Here is an 18,504-nt window from a genome sequence, read left to right as displayed (position 1 = left end):
CGCACTAAGTACTAGCGAGTCTACAGGGCCAGAGCGGCTGGGCTACGCGGTGGCGCCGCTGTGTGGGCACGCCGGGAACTGCTGGCACCGCACCGGACAGAAGGGCGGAGCGGCGGAATGGGGTGCCACGATGCTTTAGCAGCTTTCCGCTAGACCAGGACTAGCCCAAGGGGCAGGATAGCCCTTGCAGGTGGACAGGCCAGGGCCTCAGTTCTTGGCAGGGAGCAGGAGGTCTAGGGTTGGGGCAGAGGCTGAGCTCCAGCCAGGTGGGAGAGCCAGGTCCAGGGCAGGAGGAGCCTGAAGTGACCAGCAGACAAGGCCGAAATGCAGTGCCCATGCCCACATTTATTTCAACTGTACAGGTGGAAACACAGAAAAGCACTGCGATGCCAACAAGCACTTTATACATGTTCAGGGTCTTGACAATTTACAGAGTCCTGAGCCCATCCAGTGTGAGGGGGCCAAGCCTCCTCAGCCTTCCTGGCCTTGTGCAAGGTTCTCCACTAACCCAGCTTCTCAGCAGAGCCTCTGCCCAGGCCAGGTATCCAGCATGACCAGCCCCGCATACTTGACCCCGAGGTCTCCACTTCGGCTCAGTAGTCTGTGACTTCCCACACCAAGATCTGGTTGTGGGCCACTGTGAAGAGCAGGCTGGCAGATGGGGCAAACCTACAGAGCTGTACCCCGTCATCATGGCCTGGAAAGTCCTGTGCCGCTCCTGACACACAATCCACCAGCCTCAGCACTCGCTCTGCGGGCAAAAGGTACGGGGTGGGTCCTGTGCCTGAGCCTGCAAGTCCAGGGCCCAGGTGTTCCCACCCACCCTGGCTCTGTCTCCAGCTGGACGCTGGTGCAGTTTAAGAGAATCAGTGTTGGATGGCCTGTGTCTTCCACACCCAGCGCCACCTGTCACTGGGACTGGGGCAGCAGAACCAAGAAAGAGCCCATCATTGTCAGGGTGTTCAACAGTATGTAGCTTCTAAGGCCCCAAGCTGAGCTGCTGAGTCCCTCTGCTCAGTGCCGGGTGCTGTACTCAGTACCTCACTTCAGAGATGCAGAGCCAGGGTGCAGATGTGAGGGGCATGTCTCAGTGTGGGGGCACAGGCAGTCTACTCAACCCCACTCAAGACAGGCTGAGTCAACGCCCACCAGCACTCACCAGCAAAGCCGACGGCCATGAGGCAGGCCCTGGAGGACAGGCTCAGGGACACAGCAAAAAAAGGCAGTGGGATCTTCTCTACCACCTGCAGGCAGTGAGTGTGAGAAACCAGGTAGGGGTTCCCACGGCCCAGGACTCTCCCTTCCCAGGGTCTCGGGGGCGTGCACATGCCTGCTTCTGACAGAGGCTGTAGAAGACCACTTCTGGATGTGGGCCGAGACCTGAACATGCCAGCAGTGCCCTGTCCCAGGGGCAGAAAGCAGCGAGGGAGGGTGGAGAGCAGTCTGGAGCCTGAGGAGAGGCACAGCGTGCTGTGGTGGGGCAGACAGGCACCATCCCCACCTGAGGTGCCACTGGGACCCTCACCTTCATGAGCGAGGGTGCTGGGAAGGTCAGCCAGTCCACAAGCTCACAGTGGTCCCTCAGCCAGTCAGAGGCCCAGATGCTGACCCGCTGGTCCCTGCTGGCGGCCAACCACAAGTCTGTGCCCTTCACCCCGAAGTCTCCATACTGGGGGAGAAGGTAAGGACAGGTGGGTAACTCCTGCCCCACTTTGCCCAAACCCCTTCCCAGCCAGTACCCCCCAGATGGGGCCCTGCTGGTTCACAATGCCACTTTACCTCCTTGCTCGTGCTCTGGATGGTAGAGATGGGAGTGCCCCAATGCTCTCTCAGTACTCGGAAGGTCATCCCTGTGCAGGGGCGGCTCACAGCCACGAGTCCGTCCTTGTCTCCAGAGAGGATGGTCTGACCTGTGCCAGGCAGGGGACACTCTGTTACCCTGTGACCTGCCAGCCCAAAGGTGTGACCTAGGCCAGGCCAGGACCATGCCATCACCCTGTGAGACCCTGGCCCCTCACCATCAGCAGAGAAGGCAATGGCCGTCAGTGCAGTCAAGTGCAGATGCATCTTGAGCTCCATTGAGATTTGGGAAATGCTGAAGACCCGCAGCGTGCCATCACTGTAACCCGCCGCCAAGCGCTGCTGCTCTGGGCGCCCACAGGATGGTGGGCTCCAAGCCAAGCAGAGACAGCTCTGGGGGTCCCCAGCGAGGAAACATTAGCACTCCCCTGGGGATCGAGACGGTGGCCCGACCCCAAGGCTGAGGACAGACACAGGCTGAAGGGAGGATGCAGCTCCCAGATCCCTGCAGTAGACAGGCAGGGCCCCACCCCAAGCACACTACCCCAGCCCCTGGTGCCCCGAGTACCTGGTTCAGCACCTGGAACTGGATCACCAGCTCCATGGTGGCCAAAGACCACACCCTCACGCTCCCATCGTCTCCGCATGTGGCACAGTGGGACTCGCTGGGACTGAAGACCACCTCGTGCACCTGCAGGGAGCCAGGCAGCTCCACCTGGGGCCACTTGGCCCTCGGGCAGAAACAGGACACAGCGGGGCCACGTGCCTCCTCCCCAAGCCCACCTGGCCGCAGCCGCCCCCACGTAAAGAAACGTCCTGACCCTCCTCCTGAGCCCCCCACACAAGACCCAGATGGAATTCGAGTCACAAGGAGCCTGTCAGCCATTGAACCTGACTGTCCTCTCGCTGGGGCAACAGAGACTTATTCTGAAAGGACCTAAAACGTGAAGGGACAACACATCCCCAGAGGGAGGCACAAAACACACTCCAGGACATTCCAAGACTCCAGGGCCACACCCCTGGGGGTGCTTTTCCTGAGACTGTCCTATGTGCACTGAGGGAGAACAGAGGCGTGTGGTCGCTGAGGATCAGAATGTTTGGTGTGGAAGGAAAAAGGGAACACAGAAACCATATGCCAATGAAATGGCCTAGTCCTGCATTAAAATTTCAAATGTAAGTATGAATTCATGATATATTTTATCTTTAAAAATAGTAATTTAACTCTGGCTGGCGGAGAAGCGATGGACCCCTCTGGGAAGAAACAGCCAGTCCATGAGGGAGCTGCGGAGGAGAGCCTGGACGCCTCTGTATGTCACTCCCTAGGAGGGAGATCACCAGTGACCAGCAGCTGAGGTCACGACACAGGACCCATGTGCTCCCAACCTGATGGATGGACAAACAGTGTGTTCTGCCCATGCCATGGAATGGCGTCTGGCCATAAAAAGGAGGCACTGACACATGCTACAACGCAGATGACCCTGGAGAACATGATGCTCAGTGGAAGAAGCCAGGCAGAAAGGACCTCAGTGTGTGATTCTGTTTATGTGCAAAGTCTAGAACAGGCAAATTCATAGTTCGTGGTTGTCAGGGAATGAGAGGTGAGTGCTTAATTGATATGAGGTTTCCTTTTGGGGTGATGAAAATGCTCTAAAGTTGATTGTGGTCCCCTGGCTGGTGTGGCTCAGGTGGTTGGAGCATCATCCTGTACACTGAAGGGTTACGGGTTCAGTACCCAGTCAGGACACACACCGAGGTTGTGGGTTCAGTTGGGGTAGGAGGCAACCAATCAATATTTCTCTGTCTCTCTGAAATCAATGAATATATCCTCATGTAAGGATTAAAAAAAGCCCTAGCTGGTGTGGCTCACTGGATTGAGCACCAGCCTGCGAACCGAAGTGTCGCTGGTTCAATTCCCAGTCAGGGCACATGTCTGGGTTGCGAGCCAGGTCCCCACTAGGGGGCACAGGAGGGGCAACCACACATTGATGTTTCCCTCTCTCCCACCCTTCCTCTCTGTCTAAAAATAAATAAAATCTTGAAGAAACAAACTAAAAAAAAAAAATCTTTCATCCTGGCTGGTGTGGCTCAGTGGCCTGCAAACCAAAGGGTTGGCAGTTCCATTCCCAGTCAGGGCACATGCCTGGGCTGCGGGCCAGGTACCCAGTAGCAGGTTCTCGAGAGGCAACCACATACTGATATTTCCCTTTCTTTCTCCCTTTCCCTCTCTAAAAATAAATAAAGTCTTAAAAAGTAAAAATTTAAAAAATCTCTCTTTTAAAAAATAAATAGCATATTTTTAGGACCATAGATGCACCTAGGTTTTAGAGGAATAGGAAAAAAATTTTGAAGCAAAAAATGTGGTAAAGTATTTAAGAACCTGTGACCCCGCTCCACTGCCACCCCCCCCCCCCACCACAGTGAGCCAGGTAAGCTACATTCAGACTATAAGACACACACGCCTTTTCCTCCAAAATTTGGGGGGAAGTGCATCTTATAGTCCGAAAAATGTGGTAAATAATAAAATTGATTGTGGTGATAGTTGTATAAACCTGTGAATATATTGAAAACAACTGACTCCTTTAAAAAAAAGGAAAACTTTATTTATTTTTAGAAAGAGGGCAAAGGAAGGAGAGAGGGAGAGAATTAACCATGTGTGAGAGAAACATTGACTGGTTGTCTCACGTGCGCCCCCAACTGGGGACCCAGCCCACAACCCAGGCATGTGTCCTGACTGGGAGTCGAACCAGCAACCTTTCAGTTCGCAGGCCAGTGCTCAGTTCACCGAGCCACACCAGTCAAGGCTGAAAACCACTGACTTTAAACAGCTTAAGCTTATGGTGTGTAAATTATACATCAATATAAAACTGTTACAAAAAAAAAAACCAACAGAAAAAATATATAGTCCTTACTCCTCTCAAACTTAATTTCTTTGATGGCCACCATTATCTCCAAACAAATAAATATTACCGAAAAAATAAGAACTTGGTAGCCAACTCAAAGAACCTGCCAGTAGCCACAGCCTGGGCTCAGGGAGCAGTGACCAGGGGTGGGGGTGGGGGGCCCAATCTACATATACACCCACCTGCTCTTAAAGACTTGAAAAGCAGCCCTGACTGCTGTAGCTCAGTGGCTTGAGCATGGGCTACAAACCAGAGTTGTGGTTCAATTCCCAGTCAGGGCACATGCCTGGGTTTCCAGCCAGGTCCCCAGTAGGGGCCATGTGAGAGGCAACCACACACCGATGTTTCTCTTCCTCTTTCTCCTTCCCATCCCCTCTCTCTAAAAAATAAATAAATAAAACATTTAAAATTAAATTTAAAAAAAAAAAGGAAGACCTGAAGTAAACACTGGCTGTTTTGTCGACAAAACCAACCCAATCTCGGAAACCTGCCCGCAGGGGACAGGACCAGCTACCCACCCAGGTGACCGGTCACTCGGGACTAGAGCAGCCCTGAAAGGCAAGCAGCCCCCATTAGCTTCCTGGTGGGAGACACGGCTTCCAACCGGCCCTGACCCTGACCACATTCTGGCTTAAACTCCAGATTCTCAGACCCCAGGCAACAGGGAGTAGAAAGGCAGGCCCAGCTCTGTCTGTGGGAGGCTTGGGGATGGACGACCTGGTTTCTTCACCAAGTAAATTACGAGGGAAAAAGGCAACAGAAAAAAGGAAGGACCGAAAAGAGGCCAGGGCCGTGGCGCTGACACAAGTGGACACTGCGGACCACGCCAACACGAGATGGACGTGCAGTTCTCCAGTGTGTGGGACCCTTATTCCAAGAACCTGAGATGTTTATGTGAGAACCGCTTCAACAGCTGGGCTTGACTCAGAACAACTGGGGGCAGGGGGACACAACACAGAGGAGGGGAGACTGTGCGGCTCACAGCCCTGCCTCGGTCCAGGGTGGAAACCCCCTCGGACATCTCTGACAAGGAGCCAGTGACCCGGTGGCCTCACCTTGCTTCTGTGGCCGCTGATGAGGCGGGTACTGGTGCCTTCAGCCCAGCTGACATACCAGAGTGTGCCTGCCGTGGTGCCCACCACACCCATGTCCATGCTGTCGTGGAAGACGGCACTCACGATGGCCCCATCCAGGGTCAGCTCGTGCTCCATGAACACGGAGCTAGACCTAGTGGGGAGCAGTGGGTCCTAAGAATGGTGGCAATGAGAGCCCAGGGAGCCGGGTGCATCTGTGTTCTTGCCCTGGCCTCATGAAGCATGTCCCCACAGAAGGCAGGCCCAGCGGGCAACAGAGTGCTGGCTTACAGCCCAAGGGCACCAGCTTGACACACAGGCTCACCTGGCTCCAGAGCCCTTGCGCCTCAGCTCTGGCACAGCTCCCACGGCCCATAGGCGCAGTCGCCTGGTGTTGCTGCCACTGACCAGCCGCGATCCTGAGCACAGCAGTACTCCTGGGAGGCAGGAGGTGGCATGAGCTGCTTCCCCAGACGCCCAGGACTCCAGACAGGGTCCGACTGCCCCAGCACTGGGGCTCTCGGGGAGAGGCCAAGTCCCTAGTTGAGGGGGGTCATAGGGGCTCCTCAGACACCCACCGATCTCACCGTCGTCAGCCTCCCAGGCCAGGAAGCAACGGCTGGCACTCGTGTCCCAGACACAGACTTGGCCAGCATTGGAGCCGCAGTACAGCAGGGGCGCAGCCCCGTAGCACAGCGATGTCAGCTCGCCTGCCTCCACAGCCTCAGGGATGGGCTCCCGGTGCACCTGGAGGGACTCAGGGCAGTGTGGGTCAGTGACGTCCCAGGGCCCAGCCAGATCCCATCCCAAACCGCCTCTGCACCCTGGCACCTGGAAGCTGATGTCATCTCCACACAGCTGTAAGCGCCACAAGGTGAGGGTGCCCTGGCCCACACAGGCGAGCTCACTGGCGTCCCAGGGGCTGAAGGCCACGCCATGCACCGGCTCAGGGAGGCGGGTGGAGGAAATGAGCTCGTAGGTGTCCATGTTCCACAGGGCCAGGGTTCGGTCACCATAGTCCCCTGGGGAGATGCATGGTGGTCACATCGGCTGCGCAGGGGTCTTAGAACAGGCTGGGGAGTCCAGACGCCACTGGTCTCCACCCCCAGCCCCAGCCCCAGCTGACCTAGTGTGACAAGGAGCCTGTCATCCAGTGAGAAAGCCAGGGCTTGCACAGCGGTACAGTGGTGAGAAAGGAGCTGCTGGCAGCGACCCCCAGGCACGTCCCAGATGCGGATCTGGCAGCCAGAGGCGGCGCCTCCGCATCCTGAGGCAGAGGCCAGGACCTGGCGGGCCAGGCGAGGGAGAGGGGTGTCAGTGGGATGGGGGCAGTCCAGGGGCCTATCTGGCTCTGGGTGGATGGGAAGCCAGAAGAGCATTCCCCGTGCTGCTCCGGAGGCCCCTAGAAGCCACACCATAATGCGCATGACCAGCACCTGGGCGTCATGGCTGAGAGCCAGCGTAGAGATCTCCTCGGAGTGGCTGAGCCAGTGCTGCTGGGCGCCAGAGTGCAGGTCCTCCACCACCACCAGGCAGCCGTGCGTGTAGGCGAAGAAGCCTGCAGGGAGGGGGGACGCCCCAGAGCAGGCATCTGTCACCCACCCTGCCAGTTTCAGTAGCCAAGGGGGTCACATTGATCCCTTCCAGGAAAATGCTTTGAGAGGGTACAGAGAGCATGGCTAGAGTAACAGGAGGTGTGACAGGGAGATGCCCCCGCAGCCCAAACCACCCTCCATGTGCGTGCTCACTCGCCCTCCTGGGCTCTGCCCTGCATCTTCGGGGCTGGGAGCCAGGGTGGGTTGTGGCCCCTACCTGTGTCTGGCCGCCAGATCACATTGGCCCGCCCGTTCCCATTGTAGCCCACGACAGCCTTCAGGTGCAGCCACTCGCCCCCAGCAGCGGGGAAGGAGACATTCTGTGAGGAAGTGGTCCCAGGACACTGGTGTACGACCCAGCACCCAGCACCCAGCCACCCCACCTCCACCTCAGGCTGTGTCCCATCTGGCTAGAGCCCGGGAAGTACACATTCCCGGGATGGGACAACAGCAGGAGCCTCAGGAGACACATTCTCCTGGAATGGGACAAATGGCAATGGCATGGGCTTCAAAGCCTACAAGGGAGGCGGTCTGGGCGTGGCAGGATGGGAGCTGCGAGTGCAAACAGGGAAGCGGGAGTGGGAGAAGTGGGAGGTCCCTGGCGTCCCGGGAGGCCAGGCAGGGGCAGCAAGATCCAGGGGGCTCTTAGGGACAGAACACTCAAGGAGGTGGGAGGGAGGCAGGACCATCAGGCACAGTGTGGCTTAGCAGAACACTGCCCAGGTCCAGTCTGAGTGTCAGCGTGGCCGCAATGGCACAGCGTGCAGGGGGGATGGGAACCTGTGTGGTGGCTACTGTTGAGGTAGGGACTGCCATCAGCTTTGGGAGCAGCCCCAAGGAGACCCTGGGGGACCCATGTATTAGGGAGAAAAAATGCTCCCAGAAACCACAGCGTTGTGCCACCCTCAGCCCCAAGCCTCCAGAGTGTCCACCTGTGGCACAGTCTGTGAGAATCCCACCCCCGGCCAACCTTGGCCATCAGGGAGGCCTTGTAGCGCGCTGTGAAGTGCACGTAGGAGTCCGGGCGGGCAGCGGCCTGGGTCCTGGCTCTCCTAGTGCCCTGGACACCTGACAGAGAGGAAGAAGAGCTCACAGGAAGTTGAACTCAGAGATACCTTCCCTGACATTCTCCTGACCCAGGAGACGCTCAGTCAGAGAGCACAGGTGAGCCACACCCCTCCGCTGGGCCCAGCAGGGGCCTCAGGCCCATGCACTTGTTCTTTAAATGACCAGGCCTCATCTCCTGGGGTAGACTCCAGTCTGGGCCCATGGGCACCTGCGCCTAGGCCAGGCCCGGCCACGGGTGTCCCCACCCTACCCTGCTTACTGGGCTGGCCACAGGGGTGGGGCAGCATGCTGAGGCCCCAAGGGCCCCCTGTAGCCCCCTGGGCCCTGTCTCCGGCCCTACAGGCCTTCTTCTGCACCAGCATGGGTGGGCCTGAGGCCTGGCAGAGCCCCGTGGTGCCACAGCTCTCTTCAGAGGGTCGTTCTTCATCCGACACAGAGAAAGTACCTGGGGAGGAGGGGGAGCAATGAGAAGAGGGCACTGAACCCCCTGCACCCCTGCCCCTCCCCCATAGGCCTGGAGCAGCACCCAAGCATGCCAGACAGGAGCAGTACAAACAAGCCTGCCCAGGTGCTCCGGGACCCCTGCCCTTACCATCACCGCCCTCCAAGGGCCCAGCACAGATGCTCAGCTGGGGCGGGGTTGCCTGGGATGGCACGGGCACCTGCTGCCGAGGAAGTCCCTTGGCCCCAGACACCGCATCCTCCAGCTGCGTTGCATTCTGGCCTGAGGACAGAAGAGGCCAGGCTGTGCTCAGAACCTGGGAAGGCAAAGCGCAGAGGGGGAGGTGTGCCTAGTCCCCGCACCCCATGCACTGGGACCCCCAGGAGAGGAAGTGGCACCATGCCACTCCCAGTGTCTACAGTGCCGGCACCAGATGTCACCATAGACGTTCCATCGTGGTGGGACCACTCACCAGCCTCACAGGGTGGGGGGGCCCCAGGTGAGCCTCGGGCACTGCAGAGGCAGTAAGAGAGGGTGTCAGGCGGGGAAGGTGCAGCAGGAAGCCTGGCAGACGCATGTCAAGGGCACTTGCCTTCCTGGGGGCGACCTCTCAGCAGAGGCCAGGATATCCCAGAGGAAGATGGCATCGCCCACACTGAGAAGGTGCTGCTGGTCAGGGGTGAAGGCCACAGCCTGCACGGGCTCTGAGTGGCCGATGTACACCTGGGGACAGCACATGTCACATACAGAGACCTCTGAGGCCTGGTCAGAGACCTCACTATCTTCCCATGCCCAGGCCTAGCCAGGCTGCTAACTGGGCAAGAGGTCCTCATGAGGTGTACGGCCATGCAGGTCACCTTACACCCTCCCTCCAATGCACCTGCCTGTGCCCACCTGCGCCCACCTGCGGCACACACCTGGCAGCTGGGGTTGGACAGCGTCAGGTAATCCCACACCTTGATGGCTCGGTCGGCAGCTGTCAGCAGGAAGTGGGCATCTCTACTGAGAGCTAGGGAGGGGCAGACCACAGGGTGGACGCCACAGAGCTGCAAAAGAGCATTCTCATGGGAGAGATCAGAGCACATGAGTTCCCTGAACTGGGGAAGCTTCCCTTCTGAAAATGCACGTCTTAGGAGTGGAAGGTGGCCCAGCGCCTTCCCTCCTCGAGGCCCTGTGGACACTAAGATGGGCACCAAAGGAAGGCCGAGCGCCAGCCAGGACCCTGGACTCACCTCTCGGACCACTCGGACCACTCGGCCCGAGGTGGCATCTAGCACCACAATCTTGTTGGATGAGGTAGAGACCAGCAGGTGGCTGGGGGTTGCGGGACTGAAGCAGACAGCCACAGCCGAGTCCACGTGGTCACTGGCCAGGTCCGGGGCGCTGATATCAACCCGCAGCAACTGGGTGAGAGCAGCAAATAGCCACTGGCCATAACCTCTGGGCAGAGTTCACACCCCCAGAGACAGGGCACAGGAGGCAGGCAGCCTAGGGCGACCTCCACACGTGCCCTGGCCAGCCCACACTGGGCACACACATCCTCTGTGCCTGCAAGTGAGGGCAGCAGGGTCTGGGCCTTCTCTGGAGTCAGCATGGCCTCCCACCCCCTGATGCCCTCGCAGTCCACAGGGGGCCAAGGAGAGGCCCCGAGTCTTGGCAGAACCCAGGGGAACCATGTGGCAGCTAACTGAGAGACCCACAGGTCTGCCAGTGAGGCCGGTGCCACCCGCCCACACAGGACACATGGAAGGTTCTGGCTGACTCACATCGTCCAGTGAGGCTGCATCCATGATGGTCACCGTGTACTTAAAGGGACCCGCGAAGGCCAGCAGGCGGCTGTCCCCACTGACTGCCAGGGCATTGGCACTGGGGCGGGCATCCCGGCATACCACGTTAGCTGCCAGCAGCACAGGAGCAGGTGGTCAGCTAGGTGGGGATGGGGCGCCCACAGCAGACACAAAATCTGCCCGTAACCTCGGGAAGCAGCCCAGGGGCCTGGGCATCGGAGAGCCAAGAAACCTGGGCCCCGGGGACTGCCAGGATAGCTGGGGTTCTCCTGGGCCAGGAGTGACCTGAAAATGACCACCTGGCTGGCTATGGGAGGGGCAGATGCCCTTGGGTGGACTGACCCCCGTGAGCCTCATGCCCAGGCTGCCCGTCTCCTTCTTGGGTGGAGCAGGTGCAGAACCTCAGACCTTCAGTTCTGAGGGCCTGGTGTGCCCTAGCACCATACTTGTTCTGGGGGTCTGTGAGGCCCCAGCGGGCAGTTTACTGCTGTCAATGGACACTAGGCAAGCCCTACCCCCCAGGTAAGGCCGGGAAGGTTGGGAAGCTGGGATGGGACTGGGCACAGGGGCCTGACCTGCAACACGCAGGACGCGGCAGCAGGTGGCAGCACAGCGGTACTGAGCCAGGGTGCCCTGGGAGCAGGCACTGAAGAGGAGGCTGCCGTCAGGGCTGGCGACCAGGCCGGTGATGGTTCCTCGGTGACACCTGCCCACACAGGGATGCCCACTGCCTTAGCCCTGAGCTGCACCATCCCTGACCTCCCGCAGCGGGGCCTGGCGGAAGCGTCCTGTAGACACCCCTCCTGCACTCCACCTGCCACCCACACCCCAGGGGGCCCCACCAGTTTCCACCAAGGCGTCCGCGGGGCCGGGGGCCAACTGGGCACCCACCTGTGCTCCACCAGAGCCACGGCAGCCTCCAGGCTGAAGGAGCGGAGGGCCCCCCTGCTGAAGCCACAGAAGAGGACTGGCTGCGTGGGATGGAAGGTGACTGCACACGGGGCTTCCTCAGGTGACACGAAGTCGTAGAGCTGGAGGGTAGGGCCGTGTGAGGGTGGGCAGGGTGGCGGCTGCCAGCTGGCCAGGGGAACCTGAGAGCTAGCCTCTCTTTAGGTGACCCAAACCTGAGGGTGCCCAACTCAGGACACAAAGCATGCCAAAGGCCCTCCCCACCCCCTGCCTGCCTGAGCCCTGTCCCCTGGGCCTCCGAGTCAGTGGCCTGTGGCCCTCTAGTCCTTCCCTCCTGGCTATACTCTACCTGTTGCAGGGTCGCCAGATCCCAGACTCGGACGGTGTGGTCCTGGGACACAGTGGCCAGCTGCCCCTGGTTGTACTCGGTGGCAAGGGCCAGCACCGGGGCCATGTGGGAACGCATCAGCACACTATACTCCCGGGTCGGTATGTCCAGGAAGCCCAGGTGGCCCGAGGAGGTGGTGGACAGCACACGCAGGCCGTCAGGGCTCAGGCGGACTGAACTGATAGGGCCTTCATGCTCTGCAGGTAAGGTGGGTGGGTGACCTCACAGGCCCGAAGCGGAGTGGGCTGGGAACCGGGGCAGGCTGGCCACATCCAGGCTGCACCTCCCACCCAGCCCCGCAGACACAAACCCGCTTCCTTACTGCCAGAGCCCCATCTTCCTGTGGACAGGAACATGCAGCTCCCCCCACTCCCCACTCCCGGGCTCAGCAATGGTGGAGGTCAGGATGCAGCCCCTCAGAGCCCGGTGACTGCCATCCAGCCCAGGGGTGGCCCGGGGATGTGTCCCCCCATGGTGACCGCAATGGTGAGGTGCCGTCTTGCTCCTACCCGCCTCCAGGAGCACAGAGGAGAAGTCCAGGGGCCAGAGGCGCAGGTAGCCATCCTCCGAGCCCACGGCACACTCAGCTTGGGAGACACTGAGGCTGCTGATGGCAACACCAGGACCTGGGGGACAGGCAGTGTCAGCGTAAGCATCGGGACCGCTCCTCCCACACAGCAGAGGCCACCTACCTGAGCTGAAGGTCTGCTTTTGTGGGAGGGGGCTGCTGGGGGTGTGCGTGGACAGGAGACGGCGGGTGTGCCGCACAACCATGCGCTGGTGGTCCATCTCCAGGATGTGGCCACTGCGGCTGCAAACGTACCTGCCCAGGAAGGTGACAGGTGAGGGCCAAAGGGGCAGACAGGGCAGGGCCTGACTAGTTAGGGGAGGAGAGCGGCACTCACAGCGTGCGGTCATCCCGGGCCTTCCCAAAGGCCAGGTCAGTGAACTCCAGAGCATGATGCTCCCCCAAGTCCACAGGGCAGGAGCGCAGGGCCCCACCTCGAAGTCGCCACAGCCGCACACTGCCTCGCCCGCACGATGCCATCCTGCAAAGGTGTGTGAGGGCGAGTGACTTCCAATCCCTTTAAGGAGACTGGGCTGCTGTGCACAGGGGCCCAGAGCCAGAGAAGGGCACAGGCTCGGTGGTCTGGCCCCCATCCAGGCCCAGGTGCTGTCAGGCCCTCATCCAAGCACTGCAGGTGGGCAGGAGGGCCCGTTACCTGGTTTCATTAAAAAAGGCAATCTCAAACGCCTGGATGTCGACGTCGGTGTTCACCTTCGCAAGAATGATGGCCTCACCGCCTCGCCCCACCTGGTCGGTGCCCCATGCCACCACCATCTGCAACAAGCCCCTGCTGAGCTCCTGCTGTACCTGCCAGCCCCGCTGGGCCCTGCTAGGCTTCTCTCTCCTACGGGAGCCGGCCTGAGCACTCGGCTGGGGAGGACGTGGGGAGGGTGGCCCCCATGGGCCATGGGGACCTACATTTGCCCAACCGGCTTCTGCAGACATGTGAAGCTGACTCACTCGCAAAAATGAACAGAAAACACTGACCCACAGGTAGAGAGGTCCAGTCATGAAACACCACTCAGACATAGAACCCGGCTGCCCTATGACACGAGAACATCCCGCCCAAGAGAGTAAGGCGAGTTGTTTAGACACTGACTCTGTCCACAAGGAGTGTAAACACAAGACACCCTGCAGTGTGCTGGGGGCGGGGCCTCCCGCTGGGGCCAGGGTAACGCCACTTCCTAAGTGGTTTGGATCGACCCCCGGCCCACCATTACCGTTTTCCCGTGGTGGTCCTTGCCCACACAGCAGAGCAGCGCCCCGCTGTCGGAGAAGCTGTGAACGTGGAGGAGACAGTCAGTGCTAGCAGGGCGGGCTCCCACCCCCCTCAGAGGTCCCTCGCCCACCTGAGGGAGCAGACAGTGTGGACGGGGCTCCGGAACAGGGACAGGCAGCCCCTGGTCTGGAAGTCCCAGAGGCGCAGCACATTGGGGGCCCGTGCCTGGGCTGAGGCCAGCAGCGAGCTGCTCCCATCCAATGCCAGGGCAGAGACCTGGGGGGCGGCAGGTTAAGAGAAGCTGTGTGGCCTGCAGGCACAAGCCTCCCCTGGGCCAGGCGGTGCCCACCTTGTCTGTGTGGCCGAGGAAGAAGCGCTGCTCCCGGGTGTCAATACGCAGGACCACGATGACTGCGTGGCAGGGGTACACGACGGCAGCCCCATCCTTCGTCCACAGGGCCTGTGCATGGGGGCCCATGGCTAAAGTCACAGGTTGGCTGGCTGTCTCCCCACCCTGGTACACCCCTCCCTGTGTAATGTCCACAGGAACTAATGGGATGCACACACCAAAAGGACAGAGAAAACTTACAGACTTGTGAACATGCATGCATGCACACTCACACACACGCAGACCTTCCTTTGAGCCCTGTCTGCAGGACAAGAAATGTTGGGATTCAGGCAATGATAAACCAGAAAGCCCACAAAGTCTTAGAACCTGCGTCCAGGAGAGCCTAATAATCCCAGGGCCCCCTCCCACACTGCCTCCCACCCCACCGGGACCCACAAGCCATGCCCACACTGGCCCCACATGGCTGCAGCAAAGCTCTAAAGGGTGATAGTTCGAGGGTCTCTGGAAGCTCAAACACTTAGACCAACACTGACCCAGCCAGCAATAGTGAGAACAAAGGGACGCCTGGGAATGAAGGTCACTGAGGAAGCACTGAGCCACGGTGCAGATGTGAGCAGGGCTGGGTATCCTCACAGCAACCTGAGGGGGTCAGGGCCTTTCCACCACTGTCTCCCTCTGTGTATGTGGTACTTGTCCAACCCAGCAGGACCACAGGACCCCTCACCCATTTGGTGCTGTGGCCCCCAAGGCCAATGACTCCCTTGAGCCTCAGAACAGGATCCGGTAGGAAGCTCTGAAACAGGCCAAGTCACAGTGAGGCCCCAGAAGGCAAGACCCCATCCAGCCAGGGCTGCCCCACTGGGCTGGTTCCCGCCTCTCAAGAAGCTGCTTGGTCCTAGGTGGCTTCTGTTGGCTGCTCTGCAGCAGGAAGCAAAGATTCTGGCCACATTGCCAGACCTTCCAGGGACCCCAGGTGCTGCCCGAGGCCCCCATAGACCTCTCGGAGCTGGGAGTTGGGGGCTAGGAACCACCAGCCCCTCCTCCTTATTCTTTGCTGAAAGGGATTTTTTCCTGCTCTGCTCTGCTCTCTGCCAGGGGGCTGGATAAGAGGGGGCACTCAGAGGCCCATCTGCCCCCCACACACAGTCCATGGTGGGCACAGACCAACTGCCCTTACCCACACCTCACCAAGGCCCACCCACCTCTATGGCTTGGTCAACCGCTGCCTTCCACAAAACGTGCACTCACCTTGTGCTTGGTCACATTCTCTGGGGCTGTGGGCACCACAGCCAACTTGCAGACAGACATCTGAAGGCCATTGCCAGCAGCATGTTTGTCAGTGGCCTTCATGCAGGCCAGGGGCTCTTGGCTATTGCCATTGGGACCACCCACAACGGAGACTTCTGAGCACTCACAGGATAGGCCATCCTCTGGAAGGAGCCCCAAGGACTGTAGGGAGATGGTGGCCGTCAGACCCTGGGGCCGCCTCCCCTACCCCCATCTCTGAGAGCACAGGCACTTACGGCTGTGGGGCCAAGCAGTGGAACCACAGAGGACGGGCTGTCCTGCCTGGACTTGGTGAAGGCCACCAGGCGAGGGGGAAGAAGCTGTGGCACGTGCTTTGGGAAGACTGCAACAAAGCAAAGAGACACAGAACCTTCTGAGCAGAGTGCAGAGGCCTGAGGAGGATGAGCCGAAAGGCACCGGGCAGGGCAGCACTGCACCCAGGCTCCAGAGCCCTTCCCAGCTGGAGAGCTTGAGGCCCCTGGTATCCTACCCACAGCCTCAGGATGACTTTCAGGGTGACCTTCAGGCTAGCCCCGGCCCCTGCAGGCACTCCACCTCCAGGTTCACCAGCCCAGACCCAGTGCCAGGACCCCTCCCGCTGAACTCTGCACACCCCACAGGCCCACCTGCATCAGGAGGGGAACAGCTCCTCTGAACCGGCTCGGAGGCTGCTGAGCTGCCGCTTGGAAACCTCAGGTGGGTGGAGGGAGTCAGTGTAGGGGCCACCCTACCCTCCCCCGCCAGCCTCCCTGGAACAGGCACAGCTGCTTACCAGATGTGGATGTAGTGGTCGTGCCAGCTCTCCCCCTTTGGCACTGGGAATGACATTTCTCGAGGCATGGGGGTAACAGGCAGCTTTGCCCGCCTGGCCTCACCAACAGTAACAGCTACAAAGAGCAGAGTTGCTCCAGGTCCAGGGAAGCCCATCCAGCAACCTCTCCCAGCTCAGGTGAGATTCAGCAGTAAGCGCCTACAGGGTATCGCCCAACCACCTGCCCAGCTACCACCTCCCTGGGTGGGGAGTTAGGGGCTCAGAGAGCATGGCACAGGCATCTTTACCAAGTGACAAAGCCTCTCCTGGGCAGAGAATCTGGGGGCAGTGAAAGGATTGGAGCAGCCCACATGTAAGCTGAGTGCAGGGCATGGGGTGCAGCCCTCACCTGGGTCGAAGCACAGGTCACTGGTGTAAAGGCTTCGGACCAGCAGGTTGGCACACAGTCGAACACTCTTGAGGTGGCTGTAGCACCGGTTCAGGTAGACAAGGAGGATGTCATGGAGGTCCAGCTGCAGGCAGGTCCAGCGGGCACCAAGAGGAGCCACACCTGTCAGGTCTGCAGGAGGCAAGCCAAGGTCAGCAGTGCCCATCCTCTCACCAGGCAGCCTACGATGCCTTCTGTCCTAGGCCTGCCCCCATTCCCATGGCCAAAACCATGTGCCCCCACCCAGGCCACAGAGGAGCCTGTCTGGGCCTGCCCCACCTGCCTCTGGGCCTGCCCTATCTTCCTGTCCACCTTCAGGCTGCCTCTCCTGGACCATCCCTATGCCATTCATGCCCCATCTTTGTGTCACCTTTCCTGGATGTCTCAGCCTCACAGATGAAGGGGAACTGAAGCCATGTGGCTGTGGACTTGAACTCCTTGAACAGGTTGGAAAGGGACACACGGATGACTTGTTTGTCCTGTGGTGGCAATGGGTGGCCATAAGGAGACAAAAGAGGACACCAGGGGTGCAGTGCCCCTACCACAGACTGCTCCTGAGCTCAGCACCTCGGTGGACAAGTCCAGGTGGATGACAAAATGCTTGGTGGACAGGGGTCGGAAAAGCAAGTACAGGAATCGTCCAGTCAGGCCCAGGGACTGGGTGCTGGTTTTGGGGAGCTGGATGTAATTGCTGGCACAGACAGAGCCTCGAATACGATACACAGTGCACTTTAGGGTCTTGTCCTGGAGAAGCAAAATGAGTCAGTGTCCTCCACAGAGTCAGAGAGCACCAGGAGAGGCGCTGCCCGCATGACCCTTGGGTGGTGGGGCTAAGTGTCTCAGGTAGAGAAGAGGGCCCTCACCCATCCTGCTGCCAGGTCCCCCCCCCCCCCACTTACCATCACTGTGGCCACATCACCCTCCTTAGTGGACCGTTTCCACTCATCTACCTTGAAGTGTCTGAAGACGTTGAGGAATGGGTGCTGCCACACTGGAGGGACAGGGAAGAGTGGGGACCTGCCCCAGGTGCCAGACCCAGGGAGGGGCCGCGGACCTGGTCTGCACGCCCCCAGCAGTCGACATCAATAAAAGCGTGCGTACTAGGTTCTGTCCCATTCTCAGCACCAACCCGCCCAATGCTGCAGGCTCAGTGCGCGCCAGCCGCAGGACCCCGCCCGCCCCTCGGGCTGCTTGCCCCCGAGACCCCGGACCCCCACCCCAGGTCCGCAGGCCGCGAGTTTACCTCGCGCCATGACACTGCCACTCGCACTTCCCGCCTCGGCCGCCGCGCCCCCACGCAGGGCACGCAGCGCGCGCCTAGCAACGGCCGCCTGGCAACGGCGTCACTTCCGCTTTCTGTAAGGCGACGCCGCGCGACCGCGGGGCCACAGCCCTCACCCCAGCGGCACCGGAATCTGTTCCTGCAGTCGTTTGGGTCTACCAAACGCCCTGCACCTCCTGCTCTGGCCACCCCTCCGCAGTCGTACCCTGGGGCAAGAGCCTTCGCCCCCAAGTTCCTGCGGCCACTCCTAAGTCAGGACCCTATTGGGGATTCTGGCACAACCAGCTACGGGATCCAGGGAGGTTCCTAACTAGTTATGGGGCCCATCTCTGTACCTGAAGTGAAACGCAACCCCAGGGGCGGTCCACACCCACTGACAGCCCAACCCTCTCAAGGGACGTGCACATCTGGGTACTCCATTGCATCCTCTCAGCTGCCCAACAGGCTAAGCAGTGCCCCAGAAGCCCCTAGAACCGAGCAACCCCCGCTCCCACACTCAAGCCCAGGTCTCCCCCAAATCTGTGGTGCACCTTTGTCCACTGTCCCATACCAGATCTGGGAAACAGGACCATGGGTCCTGAGACCTGGCCCCAATCCTAGGGCTCTGGGACCCCACCCCAGGACCAGTTATGTACAAT

General features: G+C 59.9%; 1 protein-coding gene across 3 annotated transcripts; it reads right to left on the bottom strand.

Moving 5' to 3' along the window:
• Positions 1–335: 335 nt before the first annotated feature.
• On the bottom strand, positions 336–17,866 carry WDR90 (WD repeat domain 90). Of its 3 annotated transcripts, none has more exons than XM_045849264.1 (42): positions 17,828–17,866; positions 17,484–17,575; positions 17,152–17,328; positions 16,955–17,063; positions 16,546–16,716; positions 16,158–16,272; positions 16,012–16,076; positions 15,622–15,728; positions 15,347–15,547; positions 14,823–14,891; positions 14,099–14,209; positions 13,880–14,025; positions 13,751–13,808; positions 13,186–13,304; positions 12,868–13,011; positions 12,655–12,785; positions 12,472–12,588; positions 11,924–12,159; positions 11,557–11,696; positions 11,241–11,371; positions 10,645–10,775; positions 10,111–10,281; positions 9,796–9,924; positions 9,471–9,601; positions 9,351–9,391; positions 9,029–9,160; positions 8,687–8,881; positions 8,339–8,436; positions 7,586–7,688; positions 7,210–7,331; positions 6,900–7,059; positions 6,605–6,795; positions 6,352–6,520; positions 6,099–6,210; positions 5,756–5,927; positions 2,369–2,491; positions 2,019–2,193; positions 1,780–1,910; positions 1,526–1,669; positions 1,331–1,450; positions 1,160–1,244; positions 336–751 (listed from the first exon to the last, which is right to left on the bottom strand). In XM_045849264.1, exons 1-42 carry the CDS (start codon positions 17,835–17,837, stop codon positions 594–596), a joined length of 5,442 nt encoding a protein of 1,813 aa, XP_045705220.1. In that variant the 5' UTR covers positions 17,838–17,866; the 3' UTR covers positions 336–593. The 3 variants fall into 3 exon arrangements, with proteins under 3 accessions (XP_045705220.1, XP_045705222.1, XP_045705221.1); XM_045849266.1 differs by having other exon boundaries at positions 8,696–8,881; positions 17,828–17,862; XM_045849265.1 differs by having other exon boundaries at positions 10,120–10,281; positions 17,828–17,862.
• Positions 17,867–18,504: the final 638 nt, after the last annotated feature.

This window comes from Phyllostomus hastatus, unplaced genomic scaffold (genome assembly GCF_019186645.2).
Source record: "Phyllostomus hastatus isolate PE091 unplaced genomic scaffold, TTU_PhHast_1.1 phas_contig_64, whole genome shotgun sequence".
Classification (NCBI taxonomy): Eukaryota; Metazoa; Chordata; class Mammalia; order Chiroptera; family Phyllostomidae; genus Phyllostomus; species Phyllostomus hastatus.
Note: the sequence above shows the minus strand (reverse complement) of the source record. Positions and strands in the feature narration are given on the sequence as shown.

Coding starts and splice junctions, on each gene's coding strand:
- WDR90 (XM_045849264.1), bottom strand. Junction 16,717..16,954: donor GGCTGAGACATCCAGGAAAG/GTGACACAAAGA, acceptor TGCCTCCTGCAG/ACCTGACAGGTGTGGCTCCT. Junction 11,697..11,923: donor ATCTGGCGACCCTGCAACAG/GTAGAGTATAGC, acceptor CCTACCCTCCAG/CTCTACGACTTCGTGTCACC.